Here is a 22,330-nt window from a genome sequence, read left to right as displayed (position 1 = left end):
TCTGGTCAGTTAGAAGTTGTCCTGCAGGCAGCCATTAACACCATTATCAAGAAGGTTAGGCTGTAAAAGGTCACCAATGGCAATATATATATGTGTGTGTGTATGTATGTAAACACACACACACAAATTATGTGTAGAAATACATATGTGTGTGTTTACCTTTACATACCCTTACTGTTGAGAAAAATTGTAAGGGCAGGACAGGAATATGATCTTAAAGAACTATTGGGAACTGAAGGAAACTTCGAGGATATTTATAGATTAAGGAAAGCTATATTTATTTTCTTCGTAATACAAAGTTGAAAATGGAATTTAATAGCTGTAAAGTAGTAATGCTACACACTCGTGTTCAGTAGGTGGCGGTATACACCTGAAAGTTGTTTGCGATCTACTACAATGGCAAGAAGAAGAAGACGAAGATCTCTGTCTCTCTCTTTCTCTCTAAAAAGAAATTCCTGCTTGAAAATGTAGATATTTCTCTTCCTTTTAAGCCAGACTCTATAATGTTCTTCAGTGTAGTCAGAGTTAACTGAGCAATAAGCTGCTTGTTCCTCTGCGACGTTCTGCTCGCGGCCTCTGAAGGTCTGGCTGGATCTGGAGCAGCGCTAAATCTCCGACACTCTGTCAACAAAGCAGCGACTCAGCGGGATCCGAGGTATTTACTCGTTTTGTGAAAGTATAACAAGATGTTGGAATCTAGTTTATTAGTAGAGAAGATGGTCCAAAAGTTTAAACCAGAACTTTTCGACATATTTTTACAACAACATATAACTGCGCTAACTCCAATGTAACTGCAGCTTTATTTAATCCGTTTGTCATTCCAAACTATATCTTTTGTGGTTTTAGTCTGAATGTGGTTTTCTGTGTGTGTGTGTGTGCGGGTGTGTGTGTGTGTGTAGTCCCTCATTCTCTCCATGTCTCGTCCTATCAGAGATGAGCTGCAGTGTCCTGGATGAGGAGCAGTTCCGTCTGTCCTGCCAGCTGCTGCTTCAGCGCTCTGACCAGTTGGGGGATGGCTGGAGCTGGGAAGCGGTTCAGGTGAGGAGGTGTGTACTTCCTCTGTCACTGCGCACACAGCTGGAGAGTTAAAAGGTATTATGGTATTTTCTTAATACGACTGCAGGGCTCAGAAGAGGGCTACCTCAGAAAGACTGCACTAAGGTCAGTTCCTAGTGACTGGGGTCCACTTCATGACCAGAAGGGGTTTAGTTTCCACCCACAGCCACAGACCCTGTGTGACTCTACTGGACATGAAAAGGAAGAAGTAAATACTTGTTTTACTTTGAAGTATGTAACGATCACAGAGTCAGACATACTGAGCTCCACTGTGTCTGCTCTTTCACAGCAGGACCCAGCTGCCTCCACTGGTTCTGACTTCCTCAGAGCTGAAGAAGAAGATGATGGTAGCTACACAGTGACTAACAGCAGCAGCCTGGTGCTTCAGTACGAGTATCACATCCTGTTCTCCTGCAGCTACGGAGCTCCTGTCCTGTATTTCAGAGCGTTCACTTTGGGTTAGTCACACAGAAAGCAGCATCTTACATTCACTTTGCTTTTTAGCATTAAGTTGACAGTTTTAGGAAGCAAAGTCATTTTTTGATTAAAGGTTTAGAGTTTTCATACAATTAAAGGTTCTATAAGAGTGCCTGGTTATTCCTGCCAGAAACAGCCCCCTCCCTAGCCTCTGAAGGGAAAGTCAAACATTATTTTTTGTCATTTATAAGGAGAGTATTAAAGCTTGTTGTAATAACTCCATTCACTATCAAAGCATCAGTTTGACGTGAACACCAGCTGAATCACATCATCACCGTCCTGGATCAGATCAGGCTCCCCACAGAAGCGGGTCGGTCTGTGCTGACTGGAGTAGCCAGAGGAAAGTCATCTGCAGTACAGAAGCAGGCATGATGAAGACATAGGAAATGATGGCAGTAATGATTTTAGTTTTCAACCCTTTCTTTGAATGTAACATATTAGATTATTTTTGAACTTGCTGTTTTGGGAAGTAAATGTAAAGAAACTGAAAATGGCACAAGATTTTATTTTCTACAGGCACAAAGCAGATCTCCATTCTGTCATAAGAAACCCAAAGAGCAGCTCTCAGAACTACCACTCTTGTGACAACAAGCTGCCACAAGAGTGGTAGCTTGTTGGAGTAGCTCTGTTACTTTATCTGCAATATATATTTTTTATTATGTTTATGCAACTGGCAGATCAAAGAATTTACATGTGATGCAGTTCATGTGTAAATAAGCTACTTCATAGGAAGATCAATAGTCAGGTTCTGTCAGAGACAACAGGGTTGCCATAGAAATGGAGATAGAAGCTAACAGACACTCTGTGGGTCTTCAAAAGTTTCTTGAATCATTGCAGTAACTGGACTGTTATCCAAGGCTTGTGATTTAGCTGGTTTTAGCTGACCAGCTAGTCTGAGCTCTAGATTTTCTCTTGAGCATCATCAACCACTTCACTCTTCACAACTGTACCTCTGCTGACTTTGAACCCTTCATGACTCCAGCAGCTAGCTGTTAGCTCTCCTGCTAGTCTGTGCCGCCATCTGTCTGAACTCTGTTCTACCTCAGCTGGAGCCAACCAGCTAAAAGTAAATCTGCACAATGTTTCTGTCTGACTGCCTGTCTGGCAGAAAGCAGCACAGTCCAGCTCCTGACTGTACACAGACTCATCACCGTCCTGCATCAGAGCAGAGACAGAGGAGTCACTTCAGGAGTGTGACTTCCCGGCCTACTGAGGTGCAGTTATTTGTGAACAGAGAATGGCAAATAATGTGTGTTGCAGAGGATTTACATTTCACCTTGGGTCTAATTTAGTGCTTTATGCGTTTTTGCTGTTCTTGTCTCAGAGGGGAGGAGCCTGGCATTAGAGGAGATGTGGAGCACCATCCACCCAAACTACAGGCTGTGTCTTCAGAACTGCCCTCTTAATGCAATAAGTCAGCAGGTAGGAACTCCCAACCTCCTCCTTGTGCCCAGGGGTCTCTGTGAAGCTCTGCTGAAACCTCATTCTTGGTGTGTGTGACAGGAGCACCCTTTGCTGGGCCAGCCGTTCTTTTTCTTTCACCCATGTAGAACAGAGGAGTTCATGGGACCTGTGCTGCAGGCTGCTCCAGATCAAGGCAGGTAGGTATGACCTAGTTCCTAGTTCTCAATCCAAGAAAGACCCACTGCTTAAGAACGACTAAGATGATGACATTTCGCTGATGATGCCCTGTTCTTCCTGTCCACTTTACCAAACTCCTCACTTCCACCCTCCTCCCTCACTTCCTGCTCAGCTGAGGTGAAATCCTGGTTTGCATCAAACGTCCTTAAACTTTTCAATAATAAAACAGAAAATGTGATGCAAGATGTGTTTTTAATAAATCCTGTAGCTGTTCATGTTGAATCAGATCATAAAGCTGCGTATGTTTAAGTGCATGTGGTGTCAGAGTGTTGCTTGAGCTTTCTTGATGGACTGCAGCATATTGAAGGTGACCTGCAGGAACTTCAGTCAGGATAAGATATGTTGCTGTTAAAACAAAAGTCCTAACACCTTTGCTAAGTGAGTAAATGTAATACTAATGAAGTGTAGTGGGAGTTTTCAGGCCTGTACAAGGCCCTGATTTTCAGACTGACTGGTTTTAGGAACATTTATTTTGGGGACTTATTATAGGAAATATTTCAATATGAGGCCAAGTAATGATCAAAGAATAAAAGCTTTCAGTTTCCTTTATAATAATGTGGTTTCATCAGTTTGAAACCATTTTAACTCATTGACTTGTATGTTTCCATGCCAACAGGCCAGTGAACTATGTGCTGTCATGGCTGAGCGTGGTGGGGCCTGTTGTGGGTCTGGATGTTCCGCTGCAGTACTGCACAGCTCTCCATTCTACAAAACCCGACTGAAGCTGAACACACACACCTGCTGATCTTCACACACACCTGGACATGTTTGTCTTGTTTTTTCCATGTAACTATTTCAAATACCCCAAATAATTATGTTGGTATAGGCATACCATTTGGTACCATTTTATAAATGGTACAATGGTACAAACTACACACACAAAGTATAGTTTGTGTGTGTTTCACAAACTATACTTAATTTTCATTTTGTAAACTGAAAACTTATGTATATTTTCTATGAAGTATTGTTCTCTCTAGTTCTCAAATTCTGTCAGTAATCAGATTACTGTTATGGAGTCTCTTCCACATTTAGCATTGTTAACTACAGATAGCTTATTTTCTATATAGATATTCACTGTAGGAAATTTTTAAAGAAGCCCCATTTTATTTCTCTTATATTTTAAAATAGAAAAGCAACAGAACTTTTGGTAAAATAGGATGGATACACACTGTGAGGTTTGTTTCAAATGAAAAAAGAACTCTGCATAGTTTCTACCCGAAGAAAATATATCAAAAACATATTTTTGAGTCACTCTGTCAATGAAATTCAGTGAAAATCTGAAACCTGCACTTACAGATGCTGGTCATAAAATTAGAATATCATGAAAAAGTTTATTTAAATCAGTAATCCCATTCAAAAAGTGAAATTTGTATATTACATTCATTCATTACATAGAGATGAATACATTTCAAATGTTTATTTCTTTAATGTTTATTACAACTAATGAAAACTCCAAATTCAGTATCTCAGACAATTTGAATATTGTGAAAAGGTTCAGTATTGAAGACCCCGGGTGCTACGCACTAATCAGATAATTAGCTCAAAACACACGCAAAGGCTTTTAAATTGTCTCAGTCCAGTTCTGTAGGCTACACAATCATGAGGATGACTGCTGACTTGACAGTTGTCCAAAAGATGACCTTTGACACCTTGCACAAGAGGGTAAGACACAAAGGTCATTGCTAAAGAATCTGGCTGTGCACAGAGCTCTGTGTTCACGCACATTCATAAAGAGATGAAGGGAAGGAAAAGATGTGGTAGAAAAAAATGGACAAGTAATCAGGATAACGGCACCCTGGAGGGGATTGTGAAACAAAACCCATTGAAAAATGTGGGGAAGATTCACAGAGAGTGGACTGCAGCTGGAGTCAGAGCTTGAAGAACCACCACACACAGACATACCAGGACCTGGGGTTCAGCTGTCACATTCCCTTTGTCAAGCCACTGTTGAACAAGAAACAGCATCAGAAGCGTCTCAGCTGGGCTAAAGACAAAAAGGACTGGACTGCTGCTGAGTGATCCAAAGTTATGCTCTCTGATGAAAGTGAATTCTTCATTTCCTTTGGAAATCAAGGCGCCAGAGTCTGGAGGAAGAGAGGAGAGGCACAGAATCCACGTTGCTTGAGGTCCAGTCAAAGTTTCCGCAGTCAGCGACTGTTTGGGTTGCCATGTCATCTGCCGGTGTCCGTCCACTGTGTTTTCTGAGGTTAAAGGTCAACGTAGCCGCCTACCAGGACGTTTTAGAGCACTTCAGGCTTCCTGCTGCTGACCAACCTTATTGCGATACAGATTTCATTTTCCAACAGGAGTTAGCTCCAGCACACAGAGCCAAAGCTACCAGGACCTGGTTTAAGGACCGTGGCATCCCTGTTCTTAACTGGCCAGCAAACTCACCTGACCTTAACGCCATATAGAAAATCTCTGGCGTATTGTGAAGAGGAAGATGATGTGATACATCAGACCCAACAATTCAGAAGAGCAGAAGGTCACTAATCAGAGCAACCTGGCCTCTCATAGCACCTGAGCAGAGCCACAGACTGATGGACTCCACGTCACGCCGCATTGCTGCAGTAATCTGGGCAAAAGGAGCCCCAACTAAGTACCGAGTGCTGCACATGCTCATAGTTTTCAGGTGGCCAACATTTCTAAAAATCCTTTTTTTGTATTGGTCTTAAGTAATATTCTAATTTTATGAGATAAAGAATTTATGGTTTTTATTAGTTGTCAATTTTAACCATCAAGATTAAAAGAAAAACATTTGAGTTATATCAGTCTTTGTGTAACAAATTAATATAAAATGCAAGTTTCACTTTTTGACTGGAATTGCTGACATTTCAACTTTTTTATGATATTCTAATTTTATGACCAGCACCTGTACATGTACGTTATCAAGAGCCATTCTGGAAGGTCTTAGGAGCCATTGCAGGTTGAAGACCCAAACTTTAATGCAAAGCCAAATACTTAGTAATCTGTGAAGTTTGCTGTACCCTAAATCAGAAAATCCTCCCTGAAAGGCCAACTGTAGATCAGTTGGCCTTTTAATCCTGTTTTAATTTAACAGGATTTAAAAACACAATTTAGTTTAAATGTTACATTGGTGTAGTTGGGCTGGAGAGCAGATCAGCCACATGAAAACACTTGCTGTGAGTCATGACAACCAACAGATGGCGGTAGAAGCTCACAGGTGTGGAGAGAAAAACTTCAGACGAATGTTTTTAAAAGCATTCATCTGAATGAAAGTTGACCATTTATGGAAACGACTGGGGGAAACATTTAATGTGCTAGAATATATCAATAATAAAACGCTCAACACTAGATAATCAATATTAGATTTCATTAGTTATTTTTATAGTCAGTGTTAATTGACAGTGTAAAGTCTTTGTGTTCATTTTGCTGATTATGGCTGACAGCTAATGAAAACCATAAATTCAGTTGATCATAAACTGAGAACCTTAGTCTACATAATCAAAGAGAAATCTTCTGATTTGATGACAGTCCAACAGAGGCTCTCCATCCTCAATGACCATATCTCTCAAACTGTCATTGCTAAAGAAGTTCACAGAGTTCTTTGTCCACAGCTTGCTACGAAAGGTTTAGTGGAAGGAAAGTGCGTGGTTGAAAAAGGGGCACAAGCAACCGTGATAACTGCAGCCTCGATGGGATTGTGAAGCAAAAACCATTTGAGAGTTTGGGGAGATTCACAAGGTGCTGACTGCAGCTGCAGTCAGAAACCAAAGTCTGAAGGAAAAGAGGAGAGTCAGCTGAACCACAGGCTGACCCCCTCCATGCCACACCGCATTAATACAGTAACTCAAGCAAAAGGAGCCCAGACCACGTGCATGTACTGTACATATACAGTACAGTATGTGGATACACATTTAGTAAGTTCACAATTCAAGGTTAATATCTTTTTCATATATAATATTAGCCTTCAAGATGTATAGAAACATGTTTTGAATGGATCACTGAAATTAATAGATAAAATATATGAGTTTTACTTTATGAGTTGAATTAGTGAACTAAACCTTTTGGAGGTATTTTATTTACTATAGAAACTGATTTAACTGTAATCTTCAAACAGAGGCTGGGCTAATACCTCCTCTTTCTCCAGAAGGAGCCCAGTGGGGGGGTGTGGTGCTGGTGGAGGAGTGTGGGGGCATCATCGATGATGGTCGATCGTCACCTCACTCGTTCAAACTTGTGAGATCTTAGTTCCAGTTTGTCACACAGTCTGATATTCTTCTCCAGTCAGTCACTGACTCTGACACGACCTGCAGAAAATCTGCAAGAGATATTTGACCGGACTGAGTGGATTTTCCTGCTGTCAGCAAGTTTCTCTCTCCAGGACTCTGACACATGATGGAAGAAGTCCTTGAAGCAACATTTGAGTCCAGGCAGTCCTCATCCGATCTCAGCAGTCTGCATCCTCTGCCTGCCCCCCTCCATCCCCAGCCCCACCAAGCTGTCTTCTCTGTTCCTTCTTGTTCATTCACCTCGGCTGTCTGGCTCTGTGCCCTGGAACAACTGCCCTTCCTTCTTCTGAGAGCAGCTACCCAGAACAATACAAACACTTCAAATCACTGCAGGGCTAAACTGTGTTGTTATAAAATGTTCAACTTACATCAAAGGACCCTTAAAAAGGCCTGGAATCAATCAGAGCTGTTTGGTAACCGTTATGATCCTCACCTTGACCTTTCAGGAACTGTTAGAACACAGAAGTAATGTGAATTGTGGAGCTGGGAAGAATCCAGACATGGGACATTTCCAGAGAATCATCATGTGTTCCTAAAGCGCAGAAGAACTACTTCTACTGATGGTCATTTTTTGAAGGAACCCACCAGTGAAACGGCAATCCTTTCTCATGCAACTGATATTATTAAATATTTACAAAACAAAGACATTTGATTTACTTCAATGTGAATAACATCTGCTTTATCAAATGTCAAATTAATATTTTTGTGATGACATAAATAAATTGAATTGAAGTTTGTGAACTATAAACCAAAGGTGTTGATCACAGTAAAACAACCTTGGAGAGTCAGGTTGGGACACAAACGTCTTAAATCACTCAAGTCTAGGTGACAATGAAATGTTCACTCTGCCGTCTATCACACGTATCCTTCTGGTAGCTAAAGACGGTTTCTTTGTTTCTGGCTTTGTGTGTACAGAATGGATTCATTTGCCACATGCAATGTTTACCCAAAGGATTTATTGCAACAGAGATTAATTAAGAAAACCTGAACAAGAAAGCGTAGAGGTTTTGGGTGTAGCACAGTAATGCAGCAGTATGAAGAGGGAGAGAAGAGGACCCAGCATTATTTGATGAATACCTTGACTCACTCCAGTAGGATCCATTCTGATCCATTATGTCCAAAAAAACCACAGTTTTGGATTCACTCTAACCACATTATCCTTAGAACAATTAGAAGCTGTTCATTGGAATGGTTCACAGTAAGAGTCAGAATTCCTTTTATTCTCATTGTGCACGAAGAAAGACCAATGAAATTATAAAACAGCACCTTTCAAAGGGAAGTCGAATAATTGAATAGAGTAATAATAAGTATATGTCAATAAAAATATTGTAGAAATACAGAATAACTGAGACATTAAGAAAAATAAATAAATGATCAGTTTATAGATGGATTAGCTGTGTTCAGGGTAAAAACAGCTCTTGGGTAGAAATTGTGTTTTTATGGTGGTGTCCGGGGTGGGAGGGGTCTTTGGCATCTAAGCCAATCAGAGATCCACTCTTTACAGACAGTAAACCTTTAAGGTTCCTGGGTTTTGTAGCTGCAGTTTGAACACATGTCAGCTGGTGATTCTTGGAAACCAGACAGATTAATGTCTCTTTACAGACATGAATGTTGCAGAATAATATGCAGCATTCAACACCAACTGATAATGATCAGTTGGTGTTGAATGTTGCATATTATTTTCATTTGTCACAGATGTTTCTTTTTGGGGGCCTGATTGTCCAGCTTGTCTCTGATTGGCTTAGAGGAACTTTAATCTCTCTGTTCACTCATTGCTTGTCTGTAACAAGCTGAGACGACATGTAGCCAAAACATGTTCCTTTTTTTGCCCACATTAAACCTTTGTAAATTTTTGGAGTATATTTATTCCTGGGTTTTGTATCTGCAGTTTGAACACATGTCAGCTGGTGATCCTTGTCAGATGGGAAGCTGATCTGGGAACTAAATTCCCTCATAACACACATTGGATTTTGAAAAATACATATCAAAGCTGAACTGTTGTTTTTCATTGTTTATTTATTTATTTTTGTTATTAATAGTTCATATTTGTTATTCGTTCACCTTTTTACTTTTTTAGTCAGCTTGATTAAGTTCTTATTATTTTCTGTTTATTTGAATGTCACTGATCAATTTTTATATTTTGGAGAGAACTTATTCTCTAAATCGGGCTTAGAGTTTGAAAATTCACCTTTTTTTGTTCTGTAATATCACACTCCACCAGGCAGGTAATCATGAAACTATAAGTGAGAGTAAGAACTGTTTGGCTATGAATATCTGGTCATCAGGTAGTGATTTATTTTTAAATTTTGATTAAAACCATTAACTTCAATAATTGTCCATGTCTTTTAGTAAGAATTACTCAAGGAAAACCAGTACATTATTGTTGCAAAACAGTTGCAAACATCAAAATGTTCAAATGTTTGACTAATTGAAAGAAAGCTCATTTCAAACCCTATTTAGGGCGAGGGCCGAAAAAGTGTACATTTGGGGGGAAAAAAGGGCCTTTTTCTAAAAATTCTGGAGGTCTAACCCTGGGTCGTAGGGTTACGGGGTCAATCTCTAAAAATCCGGTTATCCCTCGTTACCCCCGTGACCCACCCTACCGATTTTTAAGACCCCCGGTCTCCCCGTGAGAGACCCCCAAACAGGACAAACTTTTCACAAAAATCATGGATTTTGCTCCCTCGTGGCAAGATTCGCTGTAGTAACGTGTTTCTGCCACCAGAGGGCATCGTTGCCATCTCGGTGTTTCTCTCAATGGGGAAAACTGCCACTTGGGTACCGGACCCGAACTTGCCACTTGGGTAGTCCGTCAATGGGGGCTTGCCAACTGGGTATTCTTATCCATACAACTGACACTTTGTCACATTTTCACTCCATGGGGCTTGCCAAATGGGTGTTTATGCCTATGGGGGTGTTGCCACCTGGGTATTCGAGAACATGGGGGTTGCCACCTGGGTATTCGTGAACATGGGGCTTGCCACTTGGGGACCAGGGCAGATCATGGAGCTCACTTACCCAGGGATAGGGCACCCAAAGCCCGCATGGAGGTTGGGTGACAGACCCCTTGGACCTCCAGAGAACCAGGGGGGGGACTCATGGAGCTCCTTTACCCAGGGACAGGGCACCATGGGGCTTGCCACCTGGGTGTTTATTGCCACTTGGGGGACCAACACTTAAGCACCATTCGAACCTGGGGACCCAGACTTAAGCCAAATGGGTGTTTAGGACTATGGGGGTCTTGCCACTTGGGGGACGGACCCACACTTAAGCACCCTTCGAACCTGGGTACCCCACACTTAAGCACCCCTACGCGGACTACACCCACCAGCCCGCACGGCCCAGAGTCTCGTGCCCCTGGTAAGGCTCCCTTTGTGGACATGGCTTGCCACCTGGGTGTTTATGCCTATGGGAGGGTTGCCACCTGGGTATTCGAGTACATGGGGCTTGCCACCTGGGTGTTTATGTCCATGGGGGCTTGCCAGCTGGGTGTTTATGCCTATGGGAGGGTTGCCACCTGGGTATTCGAGTACATGGGGCTTGCCACCTGGGTGTTTATGTCCATGGGGGCTTGCCACCTGGGTGTTTATGCCTATGGGAGGGTTGCCACCTGGGTATTCGAGTACATGGGGCTTGCCACCTGGGTGTTTATGTCCATGGGGGCTTGCCAGCTGGGTGTTTATGCCTATGGGAGGGTTGCCACCTGGGTATTCGAGTACATGGGGCTTGCCACCTGGGTGTTTATGTCCATGGGGGCTTGCCACCTGGGTGTTTATGCCTATGGGAGGGTTGCCACCTGGGTATTCGAGTACATGGGGCTTGCCACCTGGGTGTTTATGTCCATGGGGGCTTGCCACCTGGGTGTTTATGCCTATGGGAGGGTTGCCACCTGGGTATTCGAGTACATGGGGCTTGCCACCTGGGTGTTTATGTCCATGGGGGCTTGCCACCTGGGTGTTTATGCCTATGGGAGGGTTGCCACCTGGGTATTCGAGTACATGGGGCTTGCCACCTGGGTGTTTATGTCCATGGGGGCTTGCCACTTGGGGGACCAAGACTTAAGGACCCTCCGAACCTGGGTACCCCACACTTAAGCACCCCTACGCGGACTACACCCACCAGCCCGCACGGCCCAGAGTCTCGTGCCCCTGGTAAGGGTCCCTTTGTGGACATGGCTTGCCACTTGGGTTTTCGGCACTATAAATGCTCTGCCATCTGGGCACACTGACCCTGGCTTCCCCCGTGGCACAATGGTTAAGGCTGGTGCCTCCCACCCGGCAGAGCCTGGTTCGATACCAGCTTGGGACGCAGAGCTGCAGGACTTGCCATCCGGGTATCACTTTCAAATGCATTGATGCCAAATGGGAACCAACATTCACGGGGGCTTTAAGGGGGGGTCCCGCGCATTTATTGGGCCAAAGGTGGGCTCGGGTCATCACACACACTTGGAAGAATAAACGAAACCAGGCACAACCTCCTCTGATGACCCCCTGCTCTGGGGGGGCTTTGCCAAGGAATGGAGCACCATAACCCCGCATGGAGGTTGGGAGACAGACCCCTTGGACCTCCAGACAACCAGGGGGGACTCATGGAGCTTCTGTACCCAGGAATGGAGCACCATAACCCCGCATGGAGGCTGGATGAAACAGCCCCTGGACCTCCAGAGAACCAGGGGGACTCATGGAGCACAAGTACCCAGGAATGAAGCACCATAACCCCGCATGGAGGTTGGATGAACCACCCCCATGGACCTCCAGAGAACCAGGGGGACTCATGGAGCTCATTTACCCAGGGCTAGGGCACTGAAAGCCCGCATGGAGGGCAGATGAACCACCCCCATGGACCTCCAGAGAACCAGGGGGACTTATGGAGCTCAGGTACCCAGGAATGAAGCACCATAACCCCGCATGGAGGCTGGATGAAACAGCCCCTGGACCTCCAGAGAACCAGGGGGACTCATGGAGCTTAAGTACCTGGACCTCCAGACAACCAGGGGGACTCATGGAGCACAAGTACCCAGGAATGGAGCACCATAACCCCGCATGGAGGCTGGATGAAACAGCCCCTGGACCTCCAGAGAACCAGGGCACATCATGGAGCACAAGTACCCAGGAATGAAGCACCATAACCCCGCATGGAGGCTGGATGAAACAGCCCCTGGACCTCCAGAGAACCAGGGCACATCATGGAGCACAAGTACCCAGGAATGGAGCACCATAACCCCGCATGGAGGCTGGATGAAACAGCCCCTGGACCTCCAGACAACCAGGGGGACTCATGGAGCTCAAGTACCCAGGAATGGAGCACCATAACCCCGCATGGAGGCTGGATGAAACAGCCCCTGGACCTCCAGAGAACCAGGGGGACTCATGGAGCTTAAGTACCTGGACCTCCAGACAACCAGGGGGACTCATGGAGCACAAGTACCCAGGAATGGAGCACCATAACCCCGCATGGAGGCTGGATGAAACAGCCCCTGGACCTCCAGACAACCAGGGGGACTCATGGAGCTCATTTACCCAGGGCTAGGGCACTGAAAGCCCGCATGGAGGGCAGATGAACCACCCCCATGGACCTCCAGAGAACCAGGGGGACTTATGGAGCTCAGGTACCCAGGAATGAAGCACCATAACCCCGCATGGAGGCTGGATGAAACAGCCCCTGGACCTCCAGAGAACCAGGGGGACTCATGGAGCTTAAGTACCTGGACCTCCAGACAACCAGGGGGACTCATGGAGCACAAGTACCCAGGAATGGAGCACCATAACCCCGCATGGAGGCTGGATGAAACAGCCCCTGGACCTCCAGAGAACCAGGGCACATCATGGAGCACAAGTACCCAGGAATGGAGCACCATAACCCCGCATGGAGGCTGGATGAAACAGCCCCTGGACCTCCAGACAACCAGGGGGACTCATGGAGCTCAAGTACCCAGGAATGGAGCACCATAACCCCGCATGGAGGCTGGATGAAACAGCCCCTGGACCTCCAGAGAACCAGGGGGACTCATGGAGCTTAAGTACTTGGACCTCCAGACAACCAGGGGGGACTCATGGAGCTTCTGTACCCAGGAATGGAGCACCATAACCCCGCATGGAGGCTGGATGAAACAGCCCCTGGACCTCCAGACAACCAGGGGGACTCATGGAGCTCAAGTACCCAGGAATGGAGCACCATAACCCCGCATGGAGGCTGGATGAAACAGCCCCTGGACCTCCAGAGAACCAGGGCACATCATGGAGCACAAGTACCCAGGAATGAAGCACCATAACCCCGCATGGAGGCTGGATGAAACAGCCCCTGGACCTCCAGAGAACCAGGGGGACTCATGGAGCTTAAGTACCTGGACCTCCAGACAACCAGGGGGACTCATGGAGCACAAGTACCCAGGAATGGAGCACCATAACCCCGCATGGAGGCTGGATGAAACAGCCCCTGGACCTCCAGAGAACCAGGGGGACTCATGGAGCACAAGTACCCAGGAATGGAGCACCATAACCCCGCATGGAGGCTGGATGAAACAGCCCCTGGACCTCCAGAGAACCAGGGGGACTCATGGAGCACAAGTACCCAGGAATGGAGCACCATAACCCCGCATGGAGGACAGATGAACCACCCCCATGGACCTCCAGAGTAGTACCTATGAACCACCAGCACTCAGACACTTAGCACACCCAGCTAAGCCACTTTGCCACGAAGGAACACCGGTCAGAATACCCAAGTGGCAGGCCTCCCAATCCCCCACAATGCCCGTGGACCACACTACCCATGAACCACCAGCACTCAGACACTTAGCAGACCCAGCTAACCCGCTTTGCCACCGAGGATCACCGGTCGGAACACCCAGGTGGCAGGCCCTCTGAGCTGAAACTGAAAATCTGACTTGATTTCATTCCTAATACAAGAGCTCCATCCAGGGGATTTTGCATGAACTGCATCTGCACCGATATGGCACCAAAAGTGCCCAAATGGCCCATTCAAAGGAATACCGAGGTGACAAATAAGCTCTTGCAGCCACTTAGGCATAGTGGCAGAACACGGCGGTGTCAAAGCCTATGGGAAAATTTTGCCACTTCGGACCGTGACCCTAACCCTTGTTGCAGCAGGGAAGATACTGACTGATAATAACCTCTTATCACAACCCCCACTTCATAGAGTAAGAGTACGCATCAGTTCCATGTTATCCAGTGTATCGTTCACCCAGCATTTCCTAAACACATTAGAATGTCCTGCAGCTGCAGAAAGACAAGAAGAAGTTTTAAAATTAAAAAAGCGGCAGAGCGAAACCTCCCTTATTCAGAAAGCAGTCCTGTGTACTCATGGAGGACTGACCAGCAGCCAGGGAAGCCAAGCTCCACTGGAGTCTGTGAAGTTAGTCAGCGTGGCCCTGCGGGCCCCTTTCACTCCGGGCTTATCCACGGCACAGTGAGCAGAAGGATTAAAGCAGTAAGTGATAGCAATGAGCCAGCTCCAGGCCCTCTCTACCTGCTGTGAAGGGCCACGACCAGAATGGTGTGATCGGGACCAAGAAGAGGGTTCTGCAAGAAGTGACTAGTTTTCTGACTTTGTGTAAACACAGATTTAGATTAAAATGAATTAACAGATTAAAATGAACCCTTGCTTCACATATATTTATATTATACTCCAGCTCCTAGCTCTCAAACACATTTCATAATTTTCTGCTTTTTTGCTGGTGAAAAATGCTAACTGTTGCATCTTGTGTGAGCTAATATCTGAAAACTAACAACTTTTCTTAAGACATTTTTTCTGACAGCAAACAGGATCCTGTCCTGGTCAAGGATAGAAATCCTGAGCAGGTGGACTGACTGTAGGCTGGGCCTCTTCAAATAAAAGGAACAAAAAAATCCTGCTGAAGACACTGATTTATTTTTAATAAGCTTTCATTAGTTTACTGAAACAGGACCTTGTGTCATCTGATGAAGGATGACTGGTTCAATCGTGGTGATTAGATGGAGCAGGTAGGCTGGAGAGAGTCTCTCAGTTGAATTTACACCTCGGCTTCATTTCCATGACTCCTGAATGTAGAGCGAACACTAAGAGGAACAGGAAGTTTCCCCTCTGAGAGGTTTTGTACAGACAGCAGGAAGATGACCTCTGCTTTGCCTGCTGACTCAGACCACATGTGAGAACAAACAGCATGTCAGCTAACAGAGCTGTACTCTTTCAACTGCACTGTCTCGAAATGCTTTATCTATGGAATTATTATTTAATAAAAGGACTTCCACATAAAGTCAACAAAACTGAAAAGAATCACTGTTCAAACAAGGAACACTTATTGCTCTCATTTTTCATTGTCTGCCTTCAATGTGAGACATCCAGTCATCCAGTAACAGGATGCAGCATTAAATATAAATGAAGTAAACCCCATAAGCAAATATTGGTTGAACTACATTGCTTTGCACCACAGAGATTTGCAAACAAAATGGTTCCTTTTTGGAGCTGCTCAGGGGATGAGAACAGTGGCTCATCATAGTGTCAGTTTGGCATTTTCTGTAAATAGAAGCTGATCTTACCTGAATTTGTCACCATGGCAGCTCAAATGATACTGGAGAACTAACCAGACCATCAAAGCAAGACCTTTCAACCAATCGCAGCCCTGACTAAATGATGCCAAAGTAAAAACATTGTGTGCTTTTATTTTCCTCATCATTAATGTTTACTGTCATGAGAGATTTCTTAAGCCCCTTCACTCATTTTCAGCCATAAACAATTTCATGTAATATTGTGATACCTGGAAACCAGATAGTCAGGTGGGCAAAGTATCCAACTATTTTACCCAAGCCACAGTAGCACTCTTCAACATATCTTTACTCAAGTAAAAGTAAAAAGCAGCCTTCCAAGAAATTACTCAAGTAAGAGTAAAAATTCAAATTCAAAATACTTTATTTATTTCAAAGTAAAACTAAATGTTGTAACTCATAAATTCAGATTCTTCAAAGAGTTATTGTAAATCTTGATGGCTGTTGGCAGGAAAGATCTCCTGTAGCAGTCTGTATTACAGCGAATCTGAAGAAACCTCTGACTGAAGATTCTCTGTTTTCTCAAGCCAGTCTCCTGAAGAGGATGGTCAGGGTTGTCCATAATTTTATTGATTTTATGAAGAATCCTTCTTTGAATCATCATCTCCAGAGGTTCCACAGTCATCCCCAGAACAGAACCAGAACTGAACCAGAACAGAACCAGAACTGAACCAGAACAGAACCAGAACCAGAACTGAACCAGAACTGAACCAGAACCAGAACTGAACCAGAACAGAACCAGAACTGAACCAGAACCAGAACTGAACCAGAACCAGAACAGAACCAGCATTCTTTATCAGCCTGTTGAGCCTTTTTAAGTCCTCGGTTCTGATGCTGCTGCCCAACAGATGACGGCTGAAGAGACGATGTTCTCAACAAGAGACTGACAGAGGATCTGCAGCATCTTGCTTTTTTACCATAAAGTATTTGGTAAAATATTTACTCAAGTACTTAGTAACTGATTAAATTATCAATCATTTAATATTTAAAAATTACATAATCAGATGAACCAAAATATAAAGTTTAGTGGAAATGTTGGTGTCTTTATGATGAAAATTAAAATAATTCATATCAGTAACAAAACATAATAAAATTAGGTAAAATAATTATTTTTTTCCAAACTAGTTTCTTTCAATAAAAAAAAAACTTCTGAAACTTTAATAAAAACTGCAGGTGTGTCTGTGTCTGGTGAATTTTTGGTTCATTCAGTGAAGTTACTCTCAGTGGGCAGAGAATCCAGAAATGTTACTCAAGTAAGAGTAGCGACTTCATAATAAAAGTACTCAAAAACAGCATTATAAAAATATTCCTAAAAGTACATTTTTTCAAAAAAGTTACTCGAGTAACTAGTTACTACGCAACTCTGCAGATAATTAACTAGGACATTAACAATATCTCCCCCTACTGGACTCAGTGGTTTATAGATTTATAAACCATTTTGTGCGATGAGGCTCTAAATTAGACTTTTGCATGGGGTTTATTAAAACTATCTGTCTATTGTGAATAACACCTGCGACCTTTAATACATTCTAAAAAAAATTGTTGCCACATTCATAAAAATTCTGTGTTATTGATCAGTGTATTAATATGTTTTTTTTTTCTCTTTCTGCAGGTGTAGAAGTCTTCTCTCTTTCTTTTTCTCCTCCAACCTTATGTCTTTCATTCCCTCTCTCTCTTTCTTTTGGGCACATATGTAACATGTCCATTAGATTTGACTTAAACCCAAAGCAATTTCTAAATGTGTAAATGTGAATCTTGTCCAGTCTCTGACCTGCCTAATTACAATTTACAATACATGTCATCAAAAGTCTAGCAGAACAACATGACTAATCAATCTGACTGTCTTATCCAAACACAATGAAACGAGGACTTCATATTCTGAATCTCTGACATGTTCATTGATACAGATATTTCATTTTGAGACATGAACTAAGAATTTTGAGAAATAAACTGGATTCTGTAGGTAATCCATGGTGTTTTGATTCATACCAATTGTTTTGAGAAATGCATTTAATGTTTTGTAAATGTAGGAAAAGATTCGAGAAATCCACCAAAGCAACTGAGAAAACCTGCAACCCGGCAGAAAGGCTTCATCCGAGCGATATTCATTGAATATGACTGTATATGTAACACAGCCATAATCTACTGATTAGAAAAGGGAATTCCGGGAATTCCACATGATATATATTCTGTGAATCTATTGGTCAAAAACACATGTTAGTGAGGCCCGTGATACAACGTCAGCGCAGAGTCCTGCAGCCAATCAGAAATCAGACCCAAAAATGTTTAGTGGAAGTATTTGAGCGGCATTTTCATCAAGAGGATTTAGTGCAGCAGGAAGCTTCTGTAACTGAGCTGGAACAGTCTGCAGCTTTCACACTTTGGTTCGTTTATTTTAATGTAACAGGTAGTTTGTGCTGCAGTGGGGTGAAGGAGTGAGAGCAGAGAGGAGAGGGATGCTCTCATCACAAAGAAAGCTGGATTGTTCTGGGCCGAAATTCCCAGGCGCGTTTTCAGAACTGAACACTTTTACCTCAGATGCAAACACACTCGAATTTTTATTTTTCATTCTTTCCAACGGCATCAGCTAATTGCTAGAAGGAAGACAGAGACTGATCAGAAACTTGGATCTTTTTCTTTGGAGCTTCAGCTCATCATCATTATGGAGGAAAATGTTCAAGGAGAACCTGAGCGTCCAAAGGGCTCTGGAGAGGAGTCCAACCGGGCCATCCTGCCTCTGCTGCAGCAGCCCGGGATTCAGCAGTCCGACCGGGTCACCAACTTCTACATAGACAACATCTTAAGGCCGGACTTTGGCCGAAAGAGAAAGAAAGGCACATTATGTGTTCGGGGAGGACACGGGCTGGAGGAGAGGAGCGAGGTGTCAGGGAGAAAAGCTTCCAAAACGGACTCAAAGCGCGGCAGGACAGGAGGACGGGAGGACAGCTTGGGGAAGTCCGACCACCAGCCTGCGGAGTCAGAGGCGAGCGGCCCCGGGCTGACAGCCTGCGACTCAGGCCGAGGGATCTCCTGCCGCAGCCCCGAGAGCAGCGAGGCCCCGGCGGCTCCAGCGGCCCCAGCAGCCAAGCCGATGCTGTGGCCGGCCTGGGTTTATTGTACCAGGTACTCCGATCGGCCTTCATCAGGTTGGTGGAAAATGTTCCCTCAATCACATCATTTTAGATGCATTCAGTAAAATGCGAATTTTAGTGGTAAAATGTAATATTATCTCTGCGATAAAAATAAATGAATAAAACAGATGAAATTGTGGGAAAGGCTACGAAAAAAAAATCTTATTTAAACTTTGAAATAAAATCGAGAGTATTTTAAAATTAGCTGAACAGTAGAAACTATAGTTTAAAGAAAAAACGAAGCACTTTTAACAAAGACTTAGCCGTTATTGCACCAACATATAAATATTACATTATTAGAATTATTTAGCCGTGATCAAAATAAAACATGAAGCATTTATAGAAAGAAGATCATTTATGATTCTTGCAGCATATTCATCATGATACGAACGCTTTCTGCAGGTCTTGGGTTTTTGACTTTTGATTTTTCTGACCATAATAATCTGCCAAAGTGGACACAAAGCTTTTTATTAAAATAAAAGTGAAATGGGAAAAAAATGCTTCACAGTCAAAAACATAAAATACCGAAGTAAAACCAAGTTTAACGTCATTGTTCCCCCGCTTCTTTGTTATTTTACCATTTGCATTTTTTTTTCTAACAAAAGAGTTGGGGGTGGAGTGGGGGGGGGGGGGGGTGTAAAAAAAGTGAAGGGGCCGTGAAAACCAAAAATCTTGAAACATTTTCAACCTCCCTTTAGAAAACAAGAAAGAAAAACTGACCGCTGATCTGCGGCGACATTTAATTCGTCTGAGTGAAAAGTTGGCTTCACGTCACATGTGTTCTTTGTCAGCATTCAAAGATGTGTTTCCTCTACATATTTAAAAAAAATAACCAAAGGAGGAATAACAATAAAAACGGAATGCATTGAGCATCTGGAGAACTACAAGTACAAGTGGTGCAAAAGTAGTTTGATTTTGTTCACGAAAATACGAAAAATAGTCTTTAAACGTTCGGGCCAAAGGAGCCGAAACAAGGCCACAGTTCATCTGCAGCTCGGATTTATTGTTGCTCCGTTTGATCAAATGTCTGACGGTCGTTTTCATTCTGTTTTTATTCAGTCTGATCCAGTTGATTTTTGTCTAGATTTTCTCTTTTTCTTAAAACCAGTTTTAAACTTTAATGTCATACTGAATAATAAAAACAGACAGGCATTTGACCCCCAGCCCACGAACGGCCCGTCTGCTACCACTCCAGACAACGGAGCAGAAATAACAAACCTCATCATAAACCCCAAACATTTTGGGGAAACAGAAAATGTGTGATCCAAATCTGATTTAGGGAAATATTAAAAGTTTTTTATTAAAGATGCAGTCATCTTTAATAGGAGGTATTGCCTCAGAATAAATCGCGTCCTCCATTCTGAAGTTTGGTTCCTGAGATGAACCAATGAACAAGAAAAATCCCTGATGTTCATGTCAAGAAGTTCAGCGCGCCTTTCTCTGTCCGTTTAAATCACAAAAACTTTCAACAAAGTTTGAAAACGAGTTAACTGGATGTTTTGGTGTTTTGTTCGCTCTTTTCCACACAAGGGCCCAGATCCCGCAAACCAAAGAAAGCCCCGACCCCGAGCAAGGAGGACAAGCGGCCCCGGACGGCCTTCAGTGCCGAGCAGCTGCAGCGGCTGAAAGCGGAGTTCCAGAAGAACCGGTACCTCACCGAGCAGCGGAGGCAGAACCTGGCCCTGGAGCTCAGCCTCAACGAGTCTCAGATCAAAATCTGGTTCCAGAACAAGCGGGCCAAGATTAAAAAGGCCTCCGGGAAGAAGAACTCTCTGGCGGAGCACCTGATGGCGCAGGGGCTGTACAACCACTCCGCCGGCCGGGAGGCGGAGGCCCGCTCCGACAGCGACTGAAGCCATCACATCACCAGCATCCTGGGCCGGTACCGCCGCTGTCTGACATCACACAGTTCTGCGCGCTGGACTGTTTAAAGCACGGCTGACAGAGCTGCAGCCTCACAGACAAATCTCCTGAAATGTTTTAGATGTAGACTTCTTTCATCTTGAAGGCTCAGCTGAGGCAGAAGGCCGGCCCGGAGCGCTCCAGGCCGACCAGAACCACCGGCTGACAGCGTGGCTGCTGGAACCCAAAGACAGCTCAGCTGCTTCATGGTAGGCCTTCTGTTTGTCCAGCTGTTCTGTTGCTGCATTTTCCTTTGTGAGTCAAAGCTCAGCTAGGTTTCAATGTAGAGCTGATCTGGCAGCAGGCGCCTGCAGAGCTGCTAGTTTTCTAGGTTTTCAATCATTTATGGACCTGACCGGAAATGCCTTTGGATCTGTGGTTCCAGTGCTGCCTTATCGCAGTTCCCCCAATTTCCCAGCAAACTATCGGTGTCAATAAGTGGGATCATGCGCTCTTATTTATACCCAACACAGCCAGAATCCAGAGCAAAGACGCTCTGACATGTTTACATAATTTATTTTTCTACACAAACCTGTCTTTGAATGCAACGTTTGGCGGATCAATGAATATGAATCCAAACCAAATGTAAGCCTTACAATGCAGTCAACTTTTTTGTTTCCTTAAATTGCTTCTGTTTCCTAATGAAGATTTTATGTTTTCAGTTGTTTTTGTCCATTTCTGATAAAATTCTCCTTTTAGACAACATGTAAATAATTTATGTCATGATGATGTGTAAATAAACAATGCAGATCTGGCTTTTTAGATATTTTATTTTATGCCCAAATACAGAACACATTTTATGAAAATAAGCAACTGTCCATCAGACTTGACTTTGCAAACAGTTTTAGCTTTAATTATAAATGCACAGAAAATTTGCCTCAGATTGAAAGAACTATATCTATATGTACAGTTGCATTTCCTTTGTTTAAAGTGCTAATTTAAAATTCAGTGAGTGAATGATTCACTTATTCAATACGTATACGCATTCAGTTCATACAATTTCTTGCAAGTAGAATAAAAACTTAAATTGATGTTTTACTCTGAACATGAATATTTTCCATAAGTGGTAAAATATTGAGTAAAAAGCTCCAAGCATAAAAGTCTTCACAGGTCAAATGAACCATATCCTTGCTGCTGTTTCAAAAATGAAGATCAGAGAATAAAAACAATCCTATAAAATTTGCAGGCATTATCTATTAAATAAGCATCATAGAAACAAAGGCATGTAAGTAGAACGTACGTATTAGCAGGAACCAGTTCAGAAGAATAAGGTTCCTGGACTGGAGTCAGTTTTGTTGCTCTATCCAAAGAAAAAGAAAGACAGGAAATA

The 22,330-nt window shown here is 43.6% G+C and overlaps 2 protein-coding genes and 1 long non-coding RNA gene across 5 annotated transcripts; 2 read left to right on the top strand and 1 right to left on the bottom strand.

The window, feature by feature from the left end:
* The first annotated feature begins 385 nt into the window (after positions 1 to 385).
* atg10 (ATG10 autophagy related 10 homolog (S. cerevisiae)) lies at positions 386 to 9,386 on the top strand. 3 transcript variants are annotated; one of them, XM_032565323.1, is made up of 7 exons: positions 386 to 655; positions 932 to 1,038; positions 1,124 to 1,264; positions 1,349 to 1,514; positions 2,858 to 2,955; positions 3,037 to 3,134; positions 3,791 to 9,386. In XM_032565323.1, the coding sequence occupies exons 2-7, from the start codon at positions 934 to 936 to the stop codon at positions 3,894 to 3,896; spliced, it is 714 nt and encodes a 237-aa protein (XP_032421214.1). In that variant the 5' UTR covers positions 386 to 655; positions 932 to 933; the 3' UTR covers positions 3,897 to 9,386. The 3 variants fall into 3 exon arrangements, with proteins under 3 accessions (XP_032421214.1, XP_032421213.1, XP_032421215.1); XM_032565322.1 differs by having other exon boundaries at positions 387 to 655; positions 1,346 to 1,514; XM_032565324.1 differs by having other exon boundaries at positions 387 to 655; positions 1,346 to 1,514; positions 3,037 to 3,138; positions 3,791 to 3,901.
* A 201-nt stretch (positions 9,387 to 9,587) lies between these two features.
* On the bottom strand, positions 9,588 to 10,884 carry LOC116721537 (uncharacterized). Its single transcript, XR_004339618.1, has 2 exons — positions 10,589 to 10,884; positions 9,588 to 10,351 (listed from the first exon to the last, which is right to left on the bottom strand). It is a non-coding gene; the product is annotated as an uncharacterized LOC116721537 (long non-coding RNA).
* A 6,352-nt stretch (positions 10,885 to 17,236) lies between these two features.
* On the top strand, positions 17,237 to 21,755 carry en2b (engrailed homeobox 2b). The gene is made up of 2 exons (XM_032564346.1): positions 17,237 to 19,113; positions 20,629 to 21,755. The coding sequence occupies exons 1-2, from the start codon at positions 18,630 to 18,632 to the stop codon at positions 20,949 to 20,951; spliced, it is 807 nt and encodes a 268-aa protein (XP_032420237.1). The 5' UTR covers positions 17,237 to 18,629; the 3' UTR covers positions 20,952 to 21,755.
* The last annotated feature ends 575 nt before the right edge of the window (positions 21,756 to 22,330 follow it).

Source organism: Xiphophorus hellerii, chromosome 6 (assembly GCF_003331165.1).
Source record: "Xiphophorus hellerii strain 12219 chromosome 6, Xiphophorus_hellerii-4.1, whole genome shotgun sequence".
Taxonomy (NCBI): domain Eukaryota; kingdom Metazoa; phylum Chordata; class Actinopteri; order Cyprinodontiformes; family Poeciliidae; genus Xiphophorus; species Xiphophorus hellerii.
Note: the sequence above shows the minus strand (reverse complement) of the source record. Positions and strands in the feature narration are given on the sequence as shown.

Bases quoted from the DNA above. Each gene is read 5' to 3' on its own strand.
- atg10 (XM_032565322.1), top strand. From the start codon at position 934: ATGAGCTGCAGTGTCCTGGATGAGGAGCAGTTCCGTCTGTCCTGCCAG. The intron at 1,265-1,345 runs GTAAATACTTGT...GCTCTTTCACAG, and splicing joins CTGGACATGAAAAGGAAGAA to CAGGACCCAGCTGCCTCCAC. The intron at 3,135-3,790 runs GTAGGTATGACC...CCATGCCAACAG, and splicing joins GCTGCTCCAGATCAAGGCAG to GCCAGTGAACTATGTGCTGT.
- en2b (XM_032564346.1), top strand. From the start codon at position 18,630: ATGGAGGAAAATGTTCAAGGAGAACCTGAGCGTCCAAAGGGCTCTGGA. The intron at 19,114-20,628 runs GTTGGTGGAAAA...TTTCCACACAAG, and splicing joins CTCCGATCGGCCTTCATCAG to GGCCCAGATCCCGCAAACCA.